This window comes from Carassius auratus, chromosome 8, assembly GCF_003368295.1.
Source record: "Carassius auratus strain Wakin chromosome 8, ASM336829v1, whole genome shotgun sequence".
Classification (NCBI taxonomy): domain Eukaryota; kingdom Metazoa; phylum Chordata; class Actinopteri; order Cypriniformes; family Cyprinidae; genus Carassius; species Carassius auratus.
The window spans coordinates 3,834,579-3,857,247 of record NC_039250.1 but is presented as its reverse complement, the minus strand read 5'-3'; the positions used below and the strand labels follow the sequence as shown (position 1 = coordinate 3,857,247).

Here is a 22,669-nt window from a genome sequence, read left to right as displayed (position 1 = left end):
GGCTTCGACGCCGGAAGTGGTCGTGTGTAGAATGAGTTGGCATACATACCGGAAGTAGTTCAATGTGTAGCGCAATCAGGGTGCAGCAGAAGTTTTGACACATTCCTGCAGGCCTTTCTGTGAATATTTCTGCTTTTACTTCAGATTCTGTAAGTTCTTCTTCAATTATTTCATTATCTACACTCCAGTCATACGCAGAGCTCGTATGAACGCGGGTATTTGTACGAGTGCCTTTAATAATAGCGTGTTTACACATGTATTGTATTGCTCTGACAGAGACATGTTTATGTCTGTGTGTTTGTTTACACATGTATTTACATCATACCTACGTATATTTACAAAGATATATGTCTATATTACCGTCTAGTAGTTTAAATTTTTATTTCGCTCTTATCTGCAGCCAGTATAAGCAGATGTGGTTGACGCAGTGTATTTGTAATTCATTCATTCATATGTAATATGTATGATGAGATTTATCAACAAATATTTATTCCATGCCTTATTATCACACATTAAGGTGTATATTATTGATTTCCTGCCTTAATTTTTTTCATCTACTATGAATTATTTAATGAATACACCTGCACTTGCTCATTTTCGTCTCTTTAATGAGCGAACTTGTTGTTTATCAGTTGTTTTTGATAAGTTGGGATGATGTACTACAAAAACAAGTAGTTTTTCTGTGTATTTGACATGAATTAGTTATTGATCGTGTGTCATAATTTGTAAAGGCCTTATGAGATGGTTTCATCTTGTGGCTATTCTGTAGTAAACATAAGATGGCGCTGTTGTATCAGTTATGATTTTAAGTAGCATCACCAAAGAACTTGAGTGTCTGCATTTTAAACAAGGTAATAAATCAAAATGTTGAGTGTGTTTTGCCCCTGGGCTTTTGTTCAGAATTATATTATCCCAAACGTTGTGCATATTATATTTAATGCTACTTTATGTTTTTTAGGATCTGTTTAGTGACGTGTATGTAATCTGTCTAGCTGATTATTGCTGATATGTTTTCATAGACTCACAGGTAGCCGTCATGAGTCTTCAATGGACGGCAGTAGCTACGTTTCTATACGCCGAGGTGTTTGCAATACTACTGCTATGTGTCCCTTTCATCTCCCCAAAACGGTGAGTTTTGAAGTTGTTGAAACTCAATTTCAAACTTTGAGAAATGTAGCATTATATAATTTGCCCACCAATGGATACTCTGCAGTGAATGGGTGCCGTCAGAATGAGAGTCCAAACAGCTGAGAAAAACATCACTATAATCCACACCACTCCAGTCCATCAATTAACGTCTTGTGATGTAATATCAGCTGTTTGATAAATGGCTAAATTTCTCCAAATATGTTCTAATGAAGAGACAAACTCATCAACATTTTGAATATAAATTTACAACAAATTTACATTTTTGGAACATTGGTTCCTTTAAGTTTAATGTCCATGGTGTTTTCATCTTATCATAGTAATCTTACTAATATCTGATAGTCAACAGGTTCTGAAAACTTGTATTTGCCTTCTGATTTATTTTCTTGTTGCACCAGTTTTCTTCAACTTAACCTCTTTCCAGGAAAGATCTCAGAGTTTTGCCAGTGCTGAAATCTTTCCATTCGTGGTGAAATATCATTGCTGTGTTACAAGCCCTAAAGCACGAATCATTCTGAGTATTTGGTAGAGTTGGATGATTTGATTCCAGCACTACCAGGATAATTAAATTCTGTTCAATGCTTTTCTTCCATGAAAAGAATCTTGTGAGTGAGTCATTTCTTAATTTGAGAGCATTCACATGACCTTCCAATCATTTAAAGGTTGCAAGGGTGGGACACTTGGTAAACAACATTTTCATAGAATCAAACAGATACACTCTGAGAATTTATGTGTTTGCACAGACTCATCAAGCAAAATAATAAAATGCAAAACAAGAAATGCTTCTCAAAGTCATCTGTGTGTGTTCCTTTTTTGGTATGTAGGAGAAATGTGAACCTTAATGATGTTCTTTGGACTTGTTGAGGAAGATTAGTGTTATCATATGTGCTCTTTTGCCCTGTGTTTATTAAGGTGTTATCTCTGTTTTTGCTTTTGTAGATGGAGCAAATTTTTCAAGTCTAGACTGGTCACTGTCATCACAACGTATGGAAACACTGCCTTCATCGTCATCATTTGTATTCTTGTCTTTCTGCTCATTGGTGAGCTTGAAAACACCTCATTGCACTGTTCTCCTTAACCAGCCTTGTTCAAAGTTTCTGTATAAATCTGTATATAAATCTTTAATATGATGTTAAAGAGGATGTATCATTATTAAAAGCTGCAAAAGCAGATCATTTGGAAATGATTGCTGTCATTATGGTTGATGTCATAATGAGTTATCGAGCATATGACTGCCTATATTTATCCCTACATATCAATGCTTACGTACTCAGCAGCTTGGCAGGATTACTCATTTTGCATATGAAAAAGTTAGTCATGAAAGATCATAAAAATGCACTACCTTTTAAAAATTGGGGTCAGTTAATTCAGAATATGAATTACTGTATGCAACAATTAAATCTGCAATAATTAAGGTAAAAAACATATTTATCTATTAATACATTCATTTTAACAGCCCTACAAACATTTGAAGAATTTCTTGATATGAGTTTTGCATTGATTGAACTAGATTTTAAAGTTTTTGTTTCTGTCACTACAGATGCATTTAGAGAAGTGAGAAAATACAGTGTGTCAGAGAAAGTGGATCTGACCAACAACCCCGTGGCCATTGAGCACATGCACATGAAGCTCTTCAGAGCCCAGAGGAACGAGTACATCGCCGGCTTCGCTCTGCTCCTGTGTTTGTGAGTGTTTTTCCCCATGTCTCTCTCGTTTTGTATGGTACTCGCTCCCGCAGGTCTCTCTCGTTTCTGTATTTTGCCCACCTCATCATGTCTCTCTTTGGCACCGGAGCATTGGCAGCAGTTTCTGAACCCAATCAGTTACATGGCACGGTCTGATTTCATTTTAGTTGACGGCTCCCAGCTGATTTCTGGACTATGCTTATAAACAGAACTTCACCCGTACTCTCCAAACAGGGTCATTGGGTTTGCCATGTTCTGTCCCTGAAGAGTGGAGTGCATTTATAAGAAGATGCAAAAGTTGTTTCATTGTAACCATGTGTTGTATTGCAGTACCCACTAAAATTACCAGCCAGCTATCAAATAACATATTTACTCAGACTTTTTTTGTACTCTCATTTAGTGTGAGTGTAAAATTAGTACTCTTGGTGTACTGTTACAGGTTCTTTTTACTAGTTTTTGTCTTCAACTTCCATAACACTCTGTGCTGCAGAAATCATGTGTCAATCAAATCAGACAGCCCGCCCACTCAAGGATATTCAGGACAGATAGGTTATTTGGATCACAATAAAATATATTCCGTTAGAAGTTTTATCAGTGATGTTTAGTTAAAATATTATCAAAGTTATTGATATGTGATATGATTTTACAGAGTGTGCTGTTAGTTATGATAAGAATGATAAGGGGAGCTTTAAAAGTTGAAATGGCTAAAATGTTTGGCACTGATACATGACAATAAATAATCTAGTCTTTACTCTTTTTATATATATATATATATATATATATATATATATATATATATATATATATATATATATATATATGTATATGTGTGCAAATTTGTTACCATCTTATAGTATGCAACCATGTGTATGTTAGAGTAAAAATTTTATATAGAAGCCATAAGAGACCTTTATTTTGAAATGGGATCAAGTCTGAAAATCCAGAATCTTTTTTGCTTTAATTTCTGTGGTTAACTAATAACCATCAATATATTCTAATATATTTTCACAAACACCATCTTTCACAGCCTCATTGTATTTATACTTCAGTCTTGCAAACTATACTTACGTTACTGCTTGTAGATTTTTAATTATAAAGACTGACAAGAACAATCCATGTGGGTTTTTGTTGAGGGCACCAGGGTGATGCAATAGTTAGTCCCTTCTATTTTAAATACTTTGTGCATTTCATTTTAGTTTATTTAAATATTTTGTGCATTTAAACGCATCCATTTTTCTTTTTAAAGATGAAAAGCCCATAAAATGCCACCGAAACAGATTGAAGGTTATGTCAAAAATTTGTTATGTCTAAAATTATGTTTTCTGAAATGTTGGTAGTTTAAAAGTCAAAATGGTTAAATGCATCTAAAATCATTTTAGGTCCTCTCTTTAACCCTGGTCCTGCTTTATTTATCCACACTGAAAGTCAAAATCCATTAATGTTCTATTTGCATAAATCATGCCAATTCGCTTCCTAACTTTTCCAGCACAGATTTCTCTTACATCCCCATCCTATTGGAGACAGTGTCTTCATTCACAGTTACAAAAGGTGAATGAATTGTGTGCGTGTGGGGCAGACAAAGAGCAGGATATGCTGCTATATTACAGTAGACATGGAAAGAATCTTATGTTGAGCCGGTTGGGGGTCCCCCACACTGTTTCCATTCACAAACCTCATCCACGGGTGCTTAACTTCCTGCATCTCGATTGGTTGGTTCGTTGATGCACTCTATACGCAACATTTGAGAGTCTCCCAGCTCTGCATAGTTTTCCCTTACAGGGGTTTCACCATGTTTTCTCTGAATGACAGGTTATTAATATCCTGCCGGATGACTACTACATCCATTAGTGATACTACTTCCCTTGACTGCTGGGCTTGAGTGTCGTTTTCGTAATCACATGGACAGCTGCAGGACATGTGATCAAGCAACTGGTGATGGGCATTATATTTAGTCTGTGTTCATGGCATTCTCACTGGACGAAAGGCCATGACTCCTGTTACAAAATGGACCTCCTCACCTTGCCAGCAAACACCCAGATGCCACAACGGTGACTGAAGCGGCGCATGATGGTTTGACACGCGCTTCAGGCATGTTAGGATGCAGTAGCTGTGTGGACATTTCCAGTGTACATTGGAAATGGCTGTTAAGCGATTAATGCAAGATAATGGGAAACATTGAAAATAACTTGTTTTTAGACCATATACACTGAATAAATCTATTTGTCTTAGTCCACTGACACCTGACAAAATTTTTATTTATGCTTAAAATAGGACAAAAATTGTTATTGGGGTAAAATTATATTAAATTAAAGATATATTCTCTAATGTCTTCTAAAGTAAATGACTCTTTTCCTTTTGACATCTTATAAACATGCATCTGATATAATAATATATATATATATATATATATATATATATATATATATATATATATATATATATATTTATTCATTAATTTTTCTTCTCTGGCTTTATTGATTCTGATATTATCTACATATAACCATTCATCATTATCTGAAAATGTTTAATAATCTAACCTTAAATAAGATCAAGTATTCAATTCATGTTTTTGTTGCAAAATAATCTAATAATTTTTTTTTTATCTCATAGAGTATATTAAGAAGGGTCATATTTCACCACCAAAAAACTGTTAGAGAGAAAATTAAACCTATTTTTAGGACCATTAAGTTTTGTAGCATTATTTTCATGGCAACAAAACATGTGTCTATTTAAAATATAGATAAAAAATAAAAATTTTGTTTGAACAAGACATTTTTATTGCAGTTTATTGCACCAACGAAAAATGACTTGTTTTCTCATATTTGGCCAATGTAAAAATCAGGAGAGGTTAAAGTGAATCTACTGTAGGTCTCCTCATATTACCTTGTTACGTCATACAGAGCCTTTGACCAAAGTGTGGGCTTCTCTTGCATTTATGCAAGTTGCGGTTGTCCATGGTTCAGCCCATCTGCATTTTGGTCGCAACAGCTTTTTACAAAACCCTGAACCCTTTTACACACATGGACACTGACATGAAGGAGATGCACCTTTAGCCTCTGCATTTGAGCTCATGGTTCAGATGTCATCAGCCTGCATCTCTCAGCTCGTCTGGCTCTGGCACTGTCTTTAGTCTGGTCAAAACCATGTGATATTTGCTTATGGTCAAGTGGTAGTTACTCATTTGTTTATGCTAAACTCTGTTGTGCAGTCTTCTGATGATGTTTAATCCACATCAGAGTTTCCTAGAAATGTCCCGCCTGTTTTTCTTCATTCTGTAGTCCTCTTAGAAAAATAGGTGTGCATGCTCAGATTTGACTTCTCCCTTTAGATTTGCATGTAAAAAAATTAACACATGTTATTCAAATGAAGATATGTTTGCCAAAGTGCTCATACTCTGAGTTCCATAATTTTATTTACTTATATACTTTTATATTATTTTTTCTGGATTCTTTAATAAAAAGTTACAAAGAACAGCATTAATTTAAAATATATATATATATATATATATATATATATATATATATATATATATATATATATATATATATATATATATATATATATATATATATATTGTAAAAAATATAAATTACTTTTTAATTTTTAATTTATTTTTTAAGACATTAATACTTTTACTCAAAAAGGATGTGTTAAATGGATAAAAACACAGTAAAGACTTAAATTGTTAGAATTTTTTTTGTTTTGAATAAATGTTGTTCCTGTTTACTTTTTATTCATAAAAAAAGAGAGATATAATTATATATAAATTATAAGTGTTAAAGAATGTTTAATATTGAATGCTTTTGTTGGTCCATCATCCATCATAAAGTAGCTGATGTCTGGAGCTCAGTTCAGTGTTTAGATTTAGGAGTTTGTTTAAATAATAGGTATAGAGATCGTTGCCTCTTCAAGCACCAATAATTATGCCAAAGTCTGTATCGGTGTAATGCAGAATCGCAACGTAGGCTGCAGCTGCGGTGAGCCATAACGATCAGATACACACTGACTGTTTAGTAAATCCACTCGTGTCTGATGAGTTGACGATGTTGTTTTTTTCCCTCCAGGCTGTTGAGACGTCTGGCCACACTGCTGTCTCAGCAGGCTACACTGATGGCCTCTAATGAAGCCTTTAAAAAGCAGGCGGAGGGAGCAAATGATGCTGCAAAAAAATACATGGAGGAGAATGAGAAACTGCAGGAGGTGAGTGAGTTGTGCATGAAAATTCTGGTGTTTCATGACCCTAAATGGTTAAAAGGAGCAGAAAGCTTTACCTGGTACCAGGTTAATGACCATTGGTGTAACTACAGGACATGTGGGCGGGGTAGTTGCAAAGGTGACTACTAATGAGTAGGCTGTATTAAGAAACCGTTCACCCAAAAATTTATATTCTGTCACTGCTTAAATGTCTGACTAACACAAAAGAAGTCTTTGTAAGCTGTTCTAGTGACCTATTTTAAATAAATAAATTATTGAGAATGACAAAATGATGACAGAATTGTAATTTTGAGATTATTTATTCTTGAATGATTGCTAACATGTTTGTGATTTAGTCGTGATCCCACATGCACTTCATTAGTAATGGTTTATCATCATATGTTCTCATAGGTCATTGTAGTTTGTTAGGTGTTCTCAGAGAAGCATTGTTCATTAATATCACAGTGCTGCAGAGTTTCACATTATGTCTAGAAATAGGTCTTGAGTTTACACAAGGTGTGAAAGTGAACAAAAGAAACACTTGATACTCGCCTAGTTTCAAATGCTTGTAAAATTACTTGAAATGTTGAGTTACTGGCCAGTTTATTTATTTTTTGGGTGGTAAGACATAGAAATAGCAAATAGAAAATGCCAAAATCTTTGGGCCTTACCAACCAAAAATTAAATGCATACTACTATTTAATTTAAACCTCTTTTGGTAAGGTTTTTTTCTGTTATTATTAATTGTTATTTATTTATTTTTTGAAAGAATTCTCTGATTGTCACCAAGGCTGCATTATTTTTATTTTTTTTATAAAAAATACAGTAAAAACAGTTATATTGTGAAATTTTATTGCAATTTAATAAAATAATTACTTTTCACACTAAAAACATTTTTTTATGATGAATGTAAAAATTTTGTGTGTCCATGATGAATATTATATAAATATATATAATAAAAATTTTATATATATACATTTGAACAGTAGTGTACATACATATGATGAGATTAGTTTTCATAAAAATATACTAATTAATAAATTCATATACATTTTTTATAAAATAGCATAGGAATATATTGAGAAACTAGTGAATATGAATAGGAAAATATTTACTCTTCTAGTTGTTATAGTATTGCATGTCAAGAAGGCATTGTTGATTGCATCTTTAAGTAGGACAAGTAACTCCGATATTGAGGTTTGGTTTAGTGGTTGATAACTGAAACTTTATATTAGCTGAGCTTTCATCACTGTGCTCTTGTGCTGAGTTCCAGTGAAATTCAAGGGATTTGCAACCACTTTGTATAATTAACATCTGTTAAATAACTGACAGTGTAAACAATGCAGAGCGGAACTATAGTTCAATAGAGCAGTTCCATGTTGACAGGTCTTTTCAGATGCAGTGAAAGGAGAAAGTACTGAGTGCTTGTTTGTGCCCTGAGTGTAGAATACATATGATGCCTTGACATCATCAAACTCACTCATGGCTGTGTGCCAATGATTAGTTATTATCAAAGCTCTGTATGGATATTTCTCTATTCTGGTTAGGGTTTGTTCTAGGGCTGCACAATTAATCAAAATTAAATTGCAAAGACAATAAATTGCGATTTGGCAGAAGCTGCGATTGTCACGTTTATCTTTAAGTGAAGCACAGTTCTGTGATCAATAGTAAACCTCCATCCAAAGGCCAAAGGGCGCTCTCATGCTGAAAATCCTAATATGCCCTGAAGAAGAAATCCAGGAAGTGCCAATCACTGCAGCTGAATAAAAAGAATATTTAACTGCTTTCATTGATTCAATGCGATTAACGCACAACTACGGCAATATATGGTTTATCTGAGTTCTTCTTATTATATTTTTTAATCATAATAAAGTATATCTATAATGAAATGCTAATCGATATGGCCATTATCACTGCTTAGAATACAATGAAATATTGTGTGCCTTAATTACTGTGCTACATCATCTCACAGAAGGATTAATTTGATGGAGGTGATGGAGATTAACTGCTGATCACAGAACCGGCTTTACTGACAAAATGTGCATGACAATCGAGATTAATCGCGTTCGATTAATCGTGCAGCCTCAGTTTGTTCTAAACCTCTGACCATGAGTATTTAGCTTGTGCTGGTAATTCAGACTGAAACGGTTAACAAACAGACTAATTTCAAGCTTTGTTTTATGGATAAATTCAGTCTTGTGTGTTCTGCTGTTAGTTCGAAAGCATTACACTTGAAAATAATAAATTTAAGCGTGAAAATGTCCCACAGTGTGGGTGTTTGGATTTTATTTTAAAATATTTATTTTATTTTATTTTAATTCATTCAGTTGATTTAGTTTTAGGACTTCTGAAGAAATGTGCAAAGTATTATTATTTAACTAGCATTATACTCAGCACAATTTACGTTATTGTTATCTAGTGGCATTTTGATGTTTTATGCATTTATGAGCATTATTAATAGTATTATTTATATACTATTTTATACTATTTTAGTATTTATTCATATTTAGCATCAGCTTTTAATTCTGTTCTTCATTTGAATTTTAGTATAAGATATAGTAATTTTGTTATGGGCTTTTAGTCTTTATTATTATTTTTTAATCTTTAGTTAATTATTGTTTTAATTTTGGTACTTCAACTAAACTTTATTTCAGTTAGTTGCCTAGGCACCATTTCCAATTTTGTTTTGTTTTTTAACATTTTTGTATTCTTTATTAATTATTATAAATATATTAATAGTTAAATAATATTAAGATATTCTGTTTTTAATGTCTTAAAATTTGCACAATGAATTGCAATTGATTTTCTGTCTTACATTAATTTACATGCTGAATTGTCATTGATCTGGTGTTTCTTGCATATATATTTAGCCGCTTTTACACTTTACTATTCCTATTGATTCTTGCAGGCATGAAAAAAAATTGCATTGGCTATTATGACCATGGCAAATATTGCACATAGTATGACATTTGCAAACACTGTTATTTTCGTGCATGTCTAGTTTGTTATTAAAAGCCCTGAAAACGGCTATCACTTGCTGTGTTAGCACATGTAGTTTATTAGAATGTGGATGCCCAATCGAGGAGAATGCTGGGATAGACCAGCACCCTATGGCTCAATTACAGTGCTGACGTGCAGTAAGTCACCGCATTGATCTTTGCATGCTGTCACCCCATGCAGAAGCACGGCTCACGTGGCTTATCACATACAGACCGCCATAATTCACATCTGTCAAATGTTGTAACACCACGGAGCGAGCACAAGCTGTACTGATTGACAGATGGTTGAATATTTCAATTTAGTGGATGAAGTTTGACTCTGGCAGAATGAGGCCTGTAAATCTTCCGCACACAGTGTTTTGCCGCTCTGTTCTTGAAGCATCTGTACAGGGCGAGATGACCTGACCAGGCCTTTGTGATTATTTCGTCGTTCTGTGAGGGGACGTGGTGAGAACTGCACAGGGCCTGTATCGATCTCTCGTCTCTGTTCGGGGCCGACTGTTTCTATCATTGGTCCCCAAGCAGGTGTTACAGGGTTCTCACATTTAATCAAGTGTGAACAAGATCATGAATTTTGCAAGGTTCTGCTTCATAAAATGTAGTTATATTGCAGCTATTAGTTATGTGAAATGGTTTTTTAAATAATTAATAATGCAGTTAGCCAAGATGGATCCATCGGTAATAAAGCACTGCTAGTTTCATGAGGGTTTGATGGTTGGAATTGGTCATTTCCTTTTCCATTCTTTGAGCATTTGACTTTTTAGCAAGTCCACTTATAATGTTAATCAAGTTAACATTACAATTCATTTGAGTTCATTTTAACAATTCTTTTCCCCCTTTCTGTGGGAATTTAGCAGGCTGTTTTTGCTACTTGTACTGTTAAGGCTTTACTGTATAGATAAATGACCTTTGCGAACCTCCACGTATCGTAATGTAGGCAGTCATGTGGTTGGTACATCATAAATGAGGCAATTTTACATAATGTTTTGCTGATTAATTCCCATAAATGATCTGGATGAACTTGTGAGGGAGGTTTGCATTGCGAATGTTACAATGTGGCTGCATACAGTGCATTTATTTATTGGTTTATTTCTTTATTAATAAATAAATATATATCAAATAATACAAATTATAATAACATTATTGACCTAATCATTGCCAACAAAGTGAGTAATATTTGAGTAATATTATTGGATTTATACATTTTTATTATTTTAATGGGCTTTTATCCAACGCACATATAAATGCAAGGCACAGTATTTTCTGTTTTGGTCTAGTTTCAACTAAAATAAGATGAAAGCATCTGTAACGTAAAGCTATAGAAATATGATTGGTCAAAAAGGGGTACATTTAATCATTTGGGGAGCTTATGTTTTAGATTAAAAAATGTTTAATTGCACAGTGCTATTTCAACGTTTTATTTCACTGCACATTATTCTCATTTTCCTAAATATTTAACCAGGGAAGGGATTAATATTCTGAATGTATATTGATGCAGTTATTTGAATTTATTTCTAAGTAAACTTAGGTTTGCAAAAATATTTAAAAAGACTGTAGACTTTATTACTACCAATTCCAACTATCAAATTTACAGAGAAATATGAAATGTTGATGGGGCCAGAAAACATCATTTCCTTGTTTGACATGAAGTAAAACACTCACCTGTGTTTGTTCTCTTGTCCAGGTCACTTTGAAAAGACTCATTTACAAAATGTTTGTGTGCCTTGGGTTGCATACCTTGAGCAGTTTAGCGTTAAAATATTCACTCAGTCAGTTTTTAACGACTTTCAGGTATGAGAAACTTTCAAGACCCTTGACAGCCGCCCCACAGTGTTCCTCATGTTATGTGTTAATTAGTAAGCAGAGCAGCGCTGTTCGTTACTGACATTTCCCACAATTATTGTTCATTAATGACCCCACAAAATCTAGTTGTGCTTAAAGTACTGGACAGCTATATTTTTATCAGATATGAATATTAAACGTTTCTTCTCTCTCTTCTGGGAAATACAAATATTGATGACATCTTGCTCTCAGGACTTGCTGTGCACACGTGGTGCTCTATCCCACAATGCATGACCATTTTCAATGGATTCCCAGTGTTTTCCCGTACTTTTTATGAGATGTTAATCGAATGTTACTTTACGTTAAACATGCTAACTGATGAGAGCATTACGAGGGCAGCACACTAGTATCAAAGTCCAAAATTAACTACTGTCATTGACTCTCTCTACTGACTCAATAAACTCATAAAATAAGAAAATCTTTTAAAATCATTGTTTACCACTTAGCATATAGATAAGCAGCTTTTAAATAGCTGAATCATGAAATGATTTTATCAGCAGTAACTGGATTCAATTTTGCTGTTAAAGGGTTTTCTGTTTAACTGCCTATGAGGTTTGAGTTGATCACATTATTTACTAGTAGTGTTCTTGTATTTAGTGAGTCTACATGCTAAAATCAACTTTCTGGAGAATGTTTTGTATGAGAAGTGGGTCAATCAGATGTGAATGGCTACCGTTGATGGTTACTCACTAACTGGTGACACAGATGGAGATCATTGATAAACCAAATTTGAACATCATTGCCATCCCTGGAAATTAGAGCAGTTGTTTTTTTCCTGTAACTTAATATGTTAATGAATGGCCTGTCAAACTGTAAAAAGAGTCGTTACAGGACAGTGGTTTATGTTTTCGGTGAAATGTTTTCACGTCTTCAAGTTACATCCCTTTGCTTGTATTTAGCCAAAAACATCCTTCCGTTTGCCACCCATTTCACCTCTGAAACATGATGAACTGGATGGATTTGTATTTGATTTGAGTTATTTTGGAATTGATAGTCAAGAATAAATTGCTCACAATAGCATCCATAACAAAATTAAACCATATTGAACATGAGTCTATGTTGACACTTGAAGTGTTTTATCATAACTTTTAAACCCTTTCTCAATATTCTTTGGGAATTCAGAGCAACACTTTTTGCGAAATAGCTGATTATCCAGTGATATGACTAATAAAAAAACTTGTTTCATCAGAAACTGCGGGAAGCGGGCGTTGAAGTGCCTGAAGTGGGTGGGAAGGCCAAGGGTGGCGTGGAGGAGGATAAGAAAAATCTGACAGAAGAGGTCAGGAAACTGAAGGATGAACTCGACGCAACAAAGAAAGGTACCTAATGACTCTGAATCACTCATACACTGAACCACTCCCTCTTTTCTATGGTTACACAGTCTCTTAGTGAACATTAATGCCCAACATTAGGCTATTAAACCAATTTTGTTTATGATATAGTTCACCCAAAAATGAAAATTCTGTCAATAATTACTCATCCTCATGTCGTTCCAAACCTGAAAGACCTTCGTTCATCTTCTGAACACACATTAAGATATTTTTGATGAAATCCAAGAGCTCTCTGACCCTCCATAGACAGCAAGGCAACTGCCACGCTCAAAGCCCAGAATTGTAGGAAAGATGTCTTTAAAATAGTCCATGTGACATCAGTAGTTGTTCAATTTTAATTTTATGAAGCTATGAGAATACTTTTTGTGCACAAAGAAAACAAAAATAAGGAACTTATTCAAATTGTTGAAAAAGTCTTCTCATCGCTTCATAAAATTAAAGATGAACAGCTACTGATGTCACATTTCTGGGCCTTGAACGGGTTCAGAAAGCTCGCAGATTAAATCTGAAATGTCTTAATTTGTGTTCCGAAGATGATCAAATGTCTTACAGATTTGTAACAATATGAGGGTGAGTAATTAATGACAGAATTTACATTTTTAGGTGAACCATTCCTTCAGTGTAATTATTCGGTTGGATCATGCAAAATGATATGTGATGTTATTTGTTTAATATTTTCCCCTGCAATATGGCGTTGGAAATGTCCTCAAAAAACAAAATTTCATAGGTGGTGAAAATCACATTTCAATGAAAGTTTATTAGAACCAGTGTTGGGTATAGTTACTTTGGAAAGTAGTTAGTTAGGTTACAACGTTACCATCAATTAAAAGTAATCAGTTATGATACAGCGTTACCTATTCATAAAAGTAACGCGTTAGAGTACTCATGCGTTACCAAAAATTAAAAGCCGTTTGCAGCGGCTCACACATGACAGACATAGCCCCCGGCCCCTTTAAATGCACCTAGAAGTCGTGACTCCCGACAATGAATAACGTCAGTCATCCGACTAAATTAACACTGCAGGATAACAATAACAGGAAAGACAGTCAGCAATCGGTTATTCCACATGGCGTTTTATTTATTTATTATCACAGAACATATTATTAATCAAAATTCGCACCTAACGTTACCCAGCCCGGGTAGCCTAGGCTACTGTATATTTTGAGCACCACAAGATAACTCCTGATTTTTCTTTAACTTTAAATAATGCAGTTATCAAAGTACAAGTATGCTTACTTGTAAACACAACCTTAAACAGGCTTGCAGATTTAAATCCATTTAGAAATGATGAACAACCAGCCAGCCAATGATCTAACAGAAATTAACAGCTGCCTGTCAAACAAAAATGATAACAAACCGAATTAAATCCTTCACTGCCACACAGGCAAATGACAAATCGCTTAATAGCCGAACTAATTATTATTAAAGTGTCACTCACAGTCACAAGCCTAAATTCGCTTTAACACAGTCCTCTTACATTTACTCTTCAAAGTAGTGATTAAAACGTAGCGTTAAATTTGAGGTAGAATTTTTGGCGGTCGACAGAAGCTTTTCACCAACGCAGAGTGTGCATTTTACCGTTATGTTCTTTTCTTTTTCGTTGACAAATTGAAAATAATGTGCGTACTTCCATAAACCAAACGCTGTCCTCTCTGCTATCTTGCCGGGAGTTCGAAAAAAAAAAAAAAAAAAAACCCACACACACACACACACACACACACACAGGGTCAGGCGCAGGGCACAGACGCATCACAGCCATTGACTTTACGATCACAGCGCTTCGGCTCCGCTGATACTGTACATCCGCAGGTGGCACAGTAGACCTAGGACTACTGTCTGACAAAAAGCAGGCTGCAGTCGGGATTTTCCTTTCCTTAAAATAACGGATTACTTTTTTTAAAAAAATAACGAAGTTACTGATTACTTACGCACGAAACTAACGCGTTAAGTTACAAATTTCAGGAAAAAAGTAATTAGAGTACTCTAACGCGTTACTTTGTAACGCGTTACCCACAACACTGATTAGAACTAACACTTTTTCTTTGGAAAAGCGTTAACAGAATGTGTTATAAATAAATTCACTATAATTCACTATAAAACCAGAAACATTTATTGAGATGTTTATTGGAACATTTGCCGTTCAAAAGTTTGGGATCATCGGAGCTGCATTTATTTGATCAAAAATACCGTAAATGCAGTAATATTGTCAAATATTATTCTGATTTAAAGGAACTGTTTGCTATATGAATATATTTAAGCTTTTAAAATGTGTGATGCAGAGCTGAATTTTCAGCAGTCTTTGGTGTCACATGATCCTTCAGAAATCAATGCTGCTTAGTAATTTTGTGCAAACTGATCATTTTTTTCAGGATTCAAGGACCAGTGCTTCTCTGAATTAGAAATCTTTTGTAACATTATGAATGTCTTTACTGTAACTTTTGATCAGTTTAATGCATCCTTGCATCATTATTTAATGTTGTCAGACATGGTTCCAGAGTACATTAAAAAAAAAGACCTACACTGAGCAATGCAAGATGACCTCAGCAGAACTAGACAAAAGAATGAGCTTAGTAAGATCGATTCCCACGCCTCCTTTCACATGTGCACTGTATTTAGTTTTTAACCCTTCGATGACCCCTAAACTGAGTTCTCCATTGGGTCATTTAGTACCAAAGCACATTTCAGTAGTGTGCTTGCAGGTATTATTTTATTAATAATTTTCTGATCAACCTGCCATTTAAATGTAATGTAAATACAATGAGTAGTGTAAGTTTCCTTTTAAAAGTGTGGATTCAGTAAGAAAAAAAAGAAAAGAAACTATATAATAATAATAATAATAATAATAATAATTATTATTATTATTATTATTTTAAATATATATATATATATATATATATATATATATATATATATATATATATATATATATATATATATATTAATCAAGCATTAAATTAAATAAGAAGTGATATTAAAGACTTTAATTTAAAAAACAAAAATTAAAATTAAAGACTTTATTTTAGGGTCTCTTAACTAGTTGCTTATCAGCATGCATACAGTATATTAGCCATTTACGTTTCCACAAGAATATTAAGCAGCAGCACAACTGTTTTAAACATTGATAGTAATAACAAATGTTTCTTGAGGAGCAGATCTCTGTATTAGAATGATTTCTAAAGGATCATGTGACACTGAAGACTGGAGGAATGATGCTGAAAATTCAGCTTTTTTTCATAGGAATAGATTACATTTGGAAAAAAAAATAGAAATAGAAAGTAGTGATTTTAAATTGTTGTAATATTTGACAGTATTATCATTTTTATTGGATTGTATAAATAAATTAGAAACTTGTAAATCTTAGCAACCCCCCAAAATCTTTTAATTGGTAGTGTAGGTCAATCACATTGTCTCTTCTGGTCTCAGTGAGCAGTATTTGGGCAGACTAAGCTGCAAAGTGGACCAGAGGTCAAAGGTCTGGCTCTGTGATGCTACTGTAATCTGGAGAATTTGTAGACCTACAGAAAAGCTCATTTAGATCTCTGACTCCTGTTTCTCTAGTACTTATTGTTTGCACTGTTTGCTTGTGTGTGCAGCTCTTCAGAAGTCAGACAGCGATGTGAAGGCCATGAAGAAGCAGGCTGAGAACCTCACAGTGGAGTACGACCGTCTGCTGGAGGAACACGGCAGACTGCAGGTCAGAGCTCATGTGTGTCACGCTGCTAACAGCTTTCCCATTCCAGCTCTGCTCTAGTGAGCTGTCTCACTGTCTACAAAGACTACAGAAACTAACTGAAGTGAAACATGAAGTGACCTGAAAAAAAAGATGAATGATTTCAGTATCATCCGAAGTATGCGAGTTTAGACGTGGCGAGTCTCTGGTTAAACATTTATTCTATTTCTTATGCTAAACCTCGTAAGCGTAAATACAGAGTCTCATTCATTACTGCAAATCCGTTATTTTCAATGAACCATTTCACTGGTTTGCTTACGTCTTCCCTCAAAAGTGTACATATAAGTTCCAGCACGGCATTTTACATGAACTTAAATGGATTTGTAGAAGGATCTAGGTCTTTTTTTTTATTTTTTTATTTTTTATTAATGTTTATTTATAAATTGGTTAATTTGATTATATTATTCTTCAAAGGAACTTTCATCGAATTACTTATGGAAATAAGAAAGTGATACATTTTTCTTTTAAATATTTTAATTAAATTGACTTGGCAACAGTTCATGTTTGGTTCAAATGATTTTGGTTCACTCTTAAATGAAATCACCATTTTAAACCAGCTCTCAATATTGAAAATCATAGAAAGGTTAAAAAAGAATCAGTATTTTATTTTTATATATTTTATTTTACTTTATTTTTTTGTGTGTATACCACTCTGCCTGACCATATAGATTTGATAGTAAAACCTTGTTTTTGTTTTTCATATAAATTATTAAATTATAAAATTGAATTATTATTATAATTTTTTATTGATGTTGTAGAATTAGTATAAAATTTTGTTTAAAAACCATATTATTTTCTAATTACCTGAAAATTCAATGGCTATAACGCCTTAAAAAAAACATCTGAGAAATTAATAAATGTTAACATCTCAAACCACAATTTTAATGCTCTCCATTTCAGTTTTCAATCTGCCCTGATGCCAGCTGTTCATGCAAATCTGCCAGCATCTGCTGTTTTTTTTTGTTTTTTTGCTGCTGCTGAAGAAAGCTAATGTTATAATGGGTAGAAATATACTGTTGTCTATTTGAAAGCTTTAATCTCACACATAATTTATATTCAGGGTGAGATCCAAAGTGTTGGCAAATTCAGCAAATCTCACATCTCCGAGATCTTTTTGAATTGAGGGGCAGTGTTCATTGGCATCTGTAGCATGTTGAGTGAACATTTAGAGGAAACGTGATTAAAAGAAACAGACGCTTTCCTGGAGGGTCTGATATCAGTATACTTAGTAAAGTTAGAAATAAGACATGCTGTCATCCGCCTGTTTCTCTAATTACATGCTGAGAGTCAGTTTTCAAATATCAACCAATGTATCATAAAATTTCACTTCAAGATCCCAAGACCCAACTCAAAGTGTTTTATTAAATGCACACAAAGAAGTTTACTCTTTCTCATTTGCATTTATATGGACCAGTATATAAATACCATAGTAAACCAATATTTAATTTCAAATATGTTTACTCTAACAATATAAAGCAAGTAAAATGAGAGAGTCTTCTCTCTGTGGCTGATGATACTAGAAGCAATTGACTCACGTTCTCTTTATTCACTTGATTCAGAGAGAGATTTTCTTTTTATCACTTTTTATCCTGTGCTTTTATTGCTCTGAAGACAGTGCACCTGTCAGCCGTCCTCCTCTGGAAACATTAACGTCTTCTCAAGTGTGTGTAAGTGAGACTGAGAGAGTGCGAGTCAGATAGACAGGCTTCTCTTGTTTACATAAAAATAAGCAGCTCATAAGAGATCGTGACTCACGAACACGTGTTGCAGTTATTGCATGTTACACGCTCGGTACACAGCAACAAGGTCAACAAGGTACATCACAGCACTGCGAAGCCATATATTTTTAGTAGGGATGAACCGATTCACTCAACTCAAGATTCGATTTGATTCATAATTTATTTAATTTTTTTAACAAAATGAGATTTAAGACAAATTATAAATTAATGTTATTTTTATTACTGCTTTGACACAATGCTGCACATTTCTTTGTGAAATATAACACCATACTAATAATATACTAATATAGCACTTGCGTATTATTGCTATTTTGTTGTGTTTGATTGCTTCTATTGTCGTCAGTTGTAGGTCGCTTTAGATAAAAGCATCTGCTAAATGATGAAATTTTAATATAATGTAAATGTAAATAAAACTAAATTGCAATTTAAAAATATCTAATAAACAAGCAACACAAAATAAATCTCTTCATATAAACAATTTAAGGCTTTTCCTGTGCTCTTTCCATTTAAAATTAGAGGTAACCACTGCATTTTAATCATGATCCAAACAAAGTTGTTGCATACATGCAAAATGAGCCGTTTTTAATCTAAATTAGATTTGTATAATTTCTAAATTTGAAGCAAAAACAAAATGGTCTGACTTCAGTTTTGTGAAACTATACATAAAAATATCTGCATGAAACAGCGGATGAGCTGAATGAGACACATATTCACTCTCTGCCAGCAGGTGGCACTTAAAGCGTTTCCTTGGTTTCTGCTGTAAACAAAGCAGCACTGCACTTATGAACTTTAATATGCATTATACAGAGGCAAGTTTACCATCTAAACTTCACTAAAGAAAGTAAGTTCCCCTCAGAGATACATTCATATAAATTCCTACCCCTGAATGAATCCCGATTTGTTTAGCATCTCAACAGATTTGAACCGCCACATATTTGAATTGATTTTAACCGGCTCGCAGTTAATTGTTTCATGCCTAATTTTTAGATATTACAGTGTGTAATGTGCGTATGTGCGAGTGTATAGAATTTTTGGAATCTGATTACATAATCCAGATTACATGTAATCAGTTACTCCCAGAACTGTATATATAAATTCAACATTTTTAACCACATATTTTACTACTTAAGGTTTCATTTTCATTCTCCGTTTAGTCCCTACATTGATATAAGCTCGTTGTTCCTACTTGCATAATGATTATACAGGATGATGATGATAATATAGTTGAGTAGTCCTAAAATAAAGCATGCAGGACACTGCTAAGACTTGCTGACGTCATGGCCAGCCACCCAAAATCTCTCTCCAAATCTTACAGGATTTTGCAAATCTCTGACAACTGAAAATTTCACTTCTTTCTGTTCTGTCTCTGAATGCAGGCCAAATGCGACTCTCAGCAGGACAAGAAGTCAGACTGAGCGAACATCATCATGCACCTGCTCTCTTTCCTGCATCCTCATTGGCTGATAGCAGCTCAGATGGCTGTGCTTCACTCCTCTGGCTGTGTAAGAACAGGGTTCTGTTCTTCACTCATGCGCTTTCACGTGATTCACTGAAGCCTCTGCAGGGTTTTCAGACACTGTCATATGTTTTCTTTCCATTTATGCTGTGAACCTCTGGTGTTTAATTTTTATTTCAATTGTTTTGGTTATAAACTATCAGTTTAGAATTGAATATATCAGCTGACATGAGTATTACATTTCTTGATGTGGCCGTTTGTTTGTCAGGTACATTGAGCCTCATCAACGAAACACAAGCGGAGTGAATTTATGTTCAACCAAAAATGAAAATTTGCTTTAAAATTACTCACCTTCAGGCTATCCAAGATGTAGATGAGTTTTTTTCTTCATCAGAACCGATTTGAAGAAAGTTTAAAGTAAAAAAAAAAAAAAAAAGTCTCAATTTGTTTTACAAACAGCTTTTTGCTACACAAGATGTTTACTGATAGACTGGAGTCATGTGGTTTATTGTAATGTTTTTATCATCTGTTTAGACTGATTCTCATGGCACCCATTCACTGCAAAGAATTCTTTGTTCTTTCTTTAAATGGCTATAATGAATTGTATGCCACAATTTACATAAGTCTGATTTTTATAAACAGTTTACAGAAATTCATTCAGCTTGAGATTCATAAATGAATCTCATATTTTATATATGGAAGGACCAAGACCTTAAAGGATATTCTAGACTAGATGTTTTTGATGTGGTAATTGTTGGGTTTCAATATTTTTTTTCATCTTCAATAACTACTTACATTTTCTTGCCTTATGGGAAAAAAAGTCTGTTTTTCTTTATGAATATGGAGATTTGGTTGCATTACAGATGCATGTGTTGGTTAATTTTAGATGTTTGATTTACAGGGTACACGACACTTTACAGCCAATAAGCACCTAAGAAAGAAAATCCCTCCAGTTTACCATCGACAAGCCTCGTAGTCGTCATTTTGACTGTCACACGTCATGCTACAGGAAGATAGCTCATATTTTTGGGGCTATTGTAGATCAGAGTGAATAAACTGCTTCTTTCCAGTCCGGTCTGGTTTGAGGCCACTGAGTCTGTATAATCTGATATGAGCTCGGCAGGGCTGTTACAGTGGGTAAGAACGCTGCTTTGGCAGGAACAGTAAAGCATCCACAGCTGATATTGTGTTTCAAAACACAGCACACTGTATCTCTCGTCCTCTAGGTATTGAAAGGATATTAACGTCACATTTGAGGGCCACGCGTTAGTTTTGCATTTAACACGAAGATAACGTTTATTATCGCTAAAGGTCACCGGGTTGAACTCTGTTCACTTGCTCTTTCACAGTTTAAGTGCCCGGGGTTTCTTTGCTTCTTTTCTGGCATGTGTAAATAATATCTTTGCAATCTGAGAGCAGTGCAACCTGAAGAATCAACCGGAATGACATCATAGCTGTGTTAAAATAGGGATCTGTGGGAACAACCTTAGCGCTGTTTTGGGCTCCCTGAGGAAAGGGCATCGGGATCACTGGTGGAGTGTCGGATAATTCATAGTCAAGACCTCCTGGATGGTTACCAATCATGAGAATGTGATGAATGACATCTGCTACCATGACTCTAGTTTACTATTTCATGTGCTCAACGATTGGTTAGATTAGTGAAATGTTAACCAGAGCACCAGTTCAATGAAAATGTCAGTGTATACCTGAACATTAAATTGGCTGGAGTTCATTTGAATAGTTTAGAGGTCACGTCATATTACGTCATTTTCAAACCCGTAAATAAGCAAGTGAACTGTATACTACTGTTAACGGGGCTCTTTCTTAATATGCATTTCCAAATGTAGCTTCTTCTTTCTGATATCAGGTTTTTACTTTGAGTTCTTGCAAAAAAAAAAAAAAAAACAGTGATAGAATAAACAATGCTTGGGTGTCATGAACATGTTGTGATTGCGTAGTTGTGTGTAATGCACGGTTCTGATAGTGCTGTTATCTGCCTCGAATGTCTTCAGGAAAGTTTTGTCTGCAATAATGTCAATCTGCTTTATTTCATTATGAAATTTGAGTATTATGTGTTCTGGTGATGTGCTTTAGTTGGGATGTTAAAAAACAAAACCAATAAATTCTACTTCATATATCTTGGCCGAGTCTGCAGTGTATTTATTTTGTAATTTTATGTAAACATTTTTTTTCTTTTTTTTATAAAACTAGTTTAAGCCTGTCAGTAGTCAAGGGGACAGTTCACTCAGAAGTTCCATGAAACTATCGTAGAACTTTTCATACGATTTGTGCAATATATTTTAATTGTTAGGAAGTTATTTGGATTATTATTTTTTTCTTTCTTTTTGGTAAATGTAGTTAATCGTCTGAACAGATAGTTAATTCAGTGAGTTTAACTTGAGTACTGAATCTAATTCAATTTGTGATCGAATCAGTCTGAATCAGTCTTATTTATATAGGTAGTGCTTTATGCAGTACCAGTTGTAAAAAAAAAAAGCTTACTAGAAATACATGGATTAATAAAAGGAATAAATTATGCAAAAGTGT

General features: G+C 34.1%; 1 protein-coding gene across 1 annotated transcript; it reads left to right on the top strand.

Annotated features, from left to right (window-relative positions):
* The first annotated feature begins 11 nt into the window (after positions 1–11).
* On the top strand, positions 12–22,264 carry bcap31 (B cell receptor associated protein 31). The gene is made up of 8 exons (XM_026269121.1): positions 12–149; positions 1,020–1,128; positions 2,086–2,186; positions 2,687–2,831; positions 6,896–7,031; positions 13,056–13,185; positions 16,791–16,891; positions 20,043–22,264. Exons 2-8 carry the CDS (start codon positions 1,037–1,039, stop codon positions 20,079–20,081), a joined length of 744 nt encoding a protein of 247 aa, XP_026124906.1. The 5' UTR covers positions 12–149; positions 1,020–1,036; the 3' UTR covers positions 20,082–22,264.
* The last annotated feature ends 405 nt before the right edge of the window (positions 22,265–22,669 follow it).

Excerpts from the sequence above, each read along its gene's own strand:
- bcap31 (XM_026269121.1), top strand. The coding sequence starts at position 1,037 with ATGAGTCTTCAATGGACGGCAGTAGCTACGTTTCTATACGCCGAGGTG. Across the intron at positions 7,032-13,055 it reads AGAATGAGAAACTGCAGGAG|AAACTGCGGGAAGCGGGCGT; the intron begins GTGAGTGAGTTG and ends TTGTTTCATCAG. Across the intron at positions 13,186-16,790 it reads ACTCGACGCAACAAAGAAAG|CTCTTCAGAAGTCAGACAGC; the intron begins GTACCTAATGAC and ends TTGTGTGTGCAG.